Source organism: Pinus tabuliformis, chromosome 7 (assembly GCF_031772625.1).
Source record: "Pinus tabuliformis cultivar Carrire ecotype Pingquan chromosome 7, CPIR1, whole genome shotgun sequence".
NCBI classification, from domain to species: Eukaryota; Viridiplantae; Streptophyta; class Pinopsida; order Pinales; family Pinaceae; genus Pinus; species Pinus tabuliformis.
The window spans coordinates 1,462,322,447-1,462,327,910 of NC_142293.1; the positions used below are offsets into that span (position 1 = coordinate 1,462,322,447).

The following is a 5,464-nucleotide window of genomic DNA, read 5'->3' on the forward strand; positions in this document are numbered from 1 at the left end:
TCAGTATGAACTCGCTCTAAGATAGCCTCTGCTCGACTATCCCGATCATGGAAGGAAGACTTTGTGTACTTTCCCAAGGTACAACCTTTGCATGTTTCAATTTTCTCAAGTTTACCTTTGGGAAGTCCTGTAGAAATCTATTGCATTATCTTCGAAGCCCCATGATGAAAATGGCCCAAACGCCTGTGCCACAACTCACTAATATCATGGATTTACACCAATTCTGCTTTCATACTCAATGTTGCACAATCATCTACCTCTAGCTTATAGAGATTCTTCACCTGAATCCCAATCCTCTTGGTCTGACCCATGGTTATGTGTCTTAGGAACGCCTTTCCTTTAACGAAGACAACATCTTAGCCTTTTTCATCCAACTTCGCGACCGATACCAAGTTCTTCCTCAGTCCAAGCACATAATTCACATCTGTCAAGGTGAGAGGAGCTCCATGCTCCCTCTGAAAAGCAACCGTGCCCACTCATGAAACAACTTATTTTCGATTTCCACCCATCTCTATGAACATCTTGAGGCCTTTCTCCTCCAAGGTACTGAATAACCTTTTATCGTCGGTCATGTGGAATGAGGCTCCACTATTAATATGTTAAACACAACCCACCATCGATGACACCATGCATGCGATGAGGCTAAAGTCCATTTCAAACTGAGAGGCTAATGCCTCACATTCTGATCCTTTGAGGATCCACTCTTGGACTTCTTCTATGGGCAATTAGCTGCATAATGTCCCATCTCGTGACAATTAAAGCATATCACTTTAGAATTGTCAACCTTCTTCCCTCCATGAGAAGAATTCGATTTAGAATGGGAAGCCTTCCCCTTTCCTTTCCTTGCCTTACTTGCTAAGGCCAGATTTTCTTCATCATCATTCTTTGATGAAGAACCATCTTGTGCGCTCCTCCTGATCTCCCCCTGCATCAGTTCCGACCACAGTCCTTCCCAATCCGACAGTTTCTCCCTTCCATTCACAAAGTCATGGTAGCTATTAAAACTCTTTGGAAGGCCGAGGAGAGCGAGGCTCACCATATCATCATCAGCAGTAGTTATTCCCACACTGCCAAACTAATCTATGCATATTGTGAGCTTGTTCAAATATGTGGAAATACTATCGCACTTCTCCATCTTGATTTTTCGAACCTTATCCTTGAGCGCCAATTTCCTCTGGTCACTACTATTCTAGCAGAGGTCTTTCAATGTCTTCCACATTGAAAATGGGGTATCCTTCCCATGGAGACTTGAGACAATATGGTCTCAAACTCCCTCAAGGATAATTCGTCTCACCTTCGCTCCACACTTCTTCCACTCATCCAACTCTTATGCATTAGCTGCAGCTGTCTTTGGGATTTCTTGATCAATGAAATCCTTCAAGGTATTGTCTTCTAATACAGCTTCCATTCTATAGTTTCATGCTATTTAATTCGAACTGCCTTCCAAGGCATACTCGAATCTCAAGCCATAGAACGCCATTGACCAACCTGAAGTATGATATGAATTCGATTTGCACCTGCAACCTCGAACTTCAAACTTCGAATTCTCTTCTTAGTATATTGTTCATAGCTCCGATAACCTTTTCTCTGATACCATGTAGAAATAATGACTGTAGATTAACCTGATAATGCAATATAACTAAAGAAAAATACTTTAATCTACTTCTACAATCAATTTGTGGAAGCTTAAAAGATTTGAGCAAGATCAAGCTGAACACATATAACCAAAAGAAGAATCAATGCACATGAAACACAAAAAAATCTTAGGGGAAAGCCTCAGCTAGAAACCCCACTATCTTTATTATCATACAAGTTGGAAATATCTCAGAATTACACCAAGCCATAGCTCTCATAGCTAGCCAGCTCTCAGTACAATCCTCACAGATGCTCATAGGCAAAATAGACTTCTCATAAGTTTCCCACTCTGTCCTCCAAGCTCCTATTTCCTTGCGCAATTTCTCCTGAGTGATCCTCACGTTACCAAGTGTAACACTGATCCCACACACTGCTCTATCACACTGTTAGAACTGTGGAATCCTCAAGGAATGAATTCCTTCTGCATGCATCAGTTTTCCTTATAGAAAAACACATGCAACTGATAGTACACTGTCTTTGACATTTAGTTCAACTGGGTCTTTCTCAGAATAGACATGTATGAGTTACTGATGAGGGAATCTTTAGTTATCTGGAATACACTAGTTGAGTGCATGCATGCATCTACTGACTAATAACTCACAATTAGTTCCTCAAACAATTTGGAACTAATTTAACTGGACTTAACTTAGTAAACTAAGCTAACTAATTACAACTCAAATATAACTCAGAGTTATCTCCTTAATTAAGGGATAATCTCCTTAATTTAAGGGATAACTGTTGCATGACTTTAGAAAGACTTCTAGCTTGAATTTCTCCAACCAATTAACTCAAGATGAATTAATTAATTATTTTTCAAGCAATCGGTGAGACTAAATATGAATTTAATTCTAGGACAAATTAAAATTGGAATATTCTTGTTGCCACATTTCAATAATATTCATATTTAACAATATTAATATTAATATTAATATTAATATTCTTATTCTTATTTTTATTCCTATTAACATAAATATATTAATAATATATTACCAATATTATTATTATTATTATTAATAGATTAATATTAATATATATATATATATATATATATATATATATATATATATATATATATATATATATATATATATATTTAACAATATTAATATATTTAGAGAGAAGTCTTCCGGATTAATCACATCGTAAGGATTTGGTCGACATTTCGAACCAACTAATGTGGTTCATCCTAAGGACAAGGTGAGAAATCAATTGATTTGAGAGAATAAATAACATGGATCCATTATTGTCCAGTGTTAGCTATTTAGAATTAGCCTTAGGGCAGACAAAGGTGGAGTTGTTGTCATTTTTGACAAATCTGATTATGTCCACAAAATGGTGGATCATCTCTCTAATAGTGGGTGTTACATCAAGCTCAAGAAAAATCCCCTTAAGTCCATTTCTAAAGAGGTTGGTTCTGTGATCAAAGAAGATCCATCTCTTAATCGCCTGTCCCGAAAACCCATTGAGAGCAACCCCCTTACCCCCAGAATCTATGGCCTTCCAAAGATTCATAAATCTGGTGCTCCCTTGAGACCTATCATGAATACCATAAGCAGTCCAACCTACCCTCTTGCCAAGTTCCTTGCATTGAAGCTCAAACCTCTCGTTGTTTGCACTGATTCTTTTGTGAAAGATTATACCTCCTTTATTCAAGAGTTGAAAGATATCAAGCTAGATCCTGGTGATTTGTTAATGAGCTTTGATGTCGTCTCTCTATACATCAAAATCCCCGTCCAAGAAGCCATTGATATCATTAATCAGGTCACTGATAAAGACACTGCAAAGTTAGTTGGTATTTGTCTGACCTCCACTTTCTTTGGTTTCCAGGGTGAATTCTATGAACAAACCTGTGGCGTTGCGATGGTCTCCCCTCTCTCCCCCATTGTCACAAACTTGTTTATGGAAGATTTTAAGACCAATGCCCTTGCCACTACCAAATTCCGTCCTGAAAAATGGAATATATTCGTTGATGACACTTGTGTCATCTAGCCTCATGGTTGAGAGAAACTTGATTTGCTTCTCAAGCACCTAAATTCTCAATCAGATTCCATTAATTCACCATGGAAGTTGAGGAGAATGGTTGCCTTCTCTTTCTTGACATCCTCCTTTCTACGAGAGAGGATGGTTTCGTCTGTCACCAAGTTTTTCGAAAGAAGACTCACAAAGAACAATACCTCCATGCCAATTGTCATCATTTCCTTGCTCAGAAAATCAGGGATCTCATCATTCTCGCTACCTATGCTCTAAGAATCTCCGATGTTGACCACCTTGATCAGGAGAAATCCCATCTTCTTGAGGTTTTTGAAAATAATGGGTATAACAGATCCTAGAGCCTTAAGGCCTTTCTCAGAGCTAGCAAAGAGCCTAGGTTTAAACCCGCCCTTTCTGATCCTATCTCTAAGGTTTATCTCCCATATATCCAAGGAACTACTGATGGGATCGCTCATATCCTTAAGAAGACTAATGTCTCTTCTTCCTTCAAGCCTCTCAATACCATTAAAAATTCTCTTAGATCAGTTAAGGACCCTATTGACTCCAAGGACTCAAAAGGGGTCTACCTCGTTCCCTACTCATGTGGTATTCCCTACATTGGAGAAACTGGAGGATCTATTAAGCAGAGGATCAGTGAGCACATGGCTGACATTAGACACAACCGCTCCCGCACATCAACCCTTGCAGAACATGTTGAGAAATCAAAGCACTGTGTCTGCATTGAAGAATCTAAGGTCATCACTAAAATTGGCTATTTCCACCAGAGGAAGCTCAGGGAAGTGATTGAGATTGAGAGGCATGCCAAAAACCTTAATAGGGATGATGGCTGGAAATTAAGTAGAAGCTTGATTCTAGCTCTCTCCTCTTAGCTCTTCCGCCTTCTCTTCCCGCTTTTTTGTCTTAGCTTCAGGTGTTCTCTCTCCTCTTGTTCTTGGTTTTTCCCTCTTTGCTTTCCTCCCTTCAATGAGGGAACTTTCCTCTTGCTTATAGCCCTCTTTGTGGTTTTGATAAAGTTTAGGTTATCAAATATATCTAGATCTAATATAGGTTTTAATCATTTTAAACAGTCAGTGTAGGTTATAATATTTTAAAAATTGATTACTACCTAATATTACTATATGAATTAATAAATTAGTGGCCTATTTATATCCACTAGTCTCTAACTACTCATATTATAAATCATTCTTGACTATTATTATCTAAAATGAATATTAATATTATAAATTATCCTTGTATATTATTATGTGATTTTATATATTAATTAATTCTAATATTATCACCACTAATTTATTACACAACATCTAATTCCTTACAAAACAACCCGTTTCTACCTAGTTTTATTAGGTTAGACATTAATTATTTATTATAAACAATAGTTTTTTACTCTGAATATTATAAATTAGTTTTGAATATATTTCACTTAACATCTAATTCATCACACTAAGATTTTACCTAATATCATTATTATATAATTAATTGTTTACTATAATGGCTAGTTTTCTACATAATATTACTATTCAACGGCTAGTTTTCTTCCTAAGTCCCATTGATTAGGTCAACCCTTGCCTTCAATATTATTCTATTAGATTATATTATTATTTAATTAATAAGTTGCCACTACTTCAATAATAAATAATTATTTATTACATAAGAGCTAAATTTTTAACCAATTGATTTTATTTCACCCACGGCTAATTCTAAAAGGCTAACAGTGGACAATGATGCATCCATGCTATTTATTCTCTCAGATCGATTGATTTATCACTTTGCACTAAGGATGAACCACATTAGTTGGTTTGAAACTTGGACCCAATCCTTACGATGTGATTAATCCAAA

At 36.6% G+C, this 5,464-nt stretch overlaps 1 protein-coding gene across 1 annotated transcript; it reads left to right on the top strand.

Moving 5' to 3' along the window:
* The first annotated feature begins 2,967 nt into the window (after positions 1–2,967).
* LOC149253299 (uncharacterized) lies at positions 2,968–3,624 on the top strand. Its single transcript, XM_089454427.1, has one exon. It carries the CDS (start codon positions 2,968–2,970, stop codon positions 3,622–3,624), a length of 657 nt encoding a protein of 218 aa, XP_089310553.1.
* Positions 3,625–5,464: the final 1,840 nt, after the last annotated feature.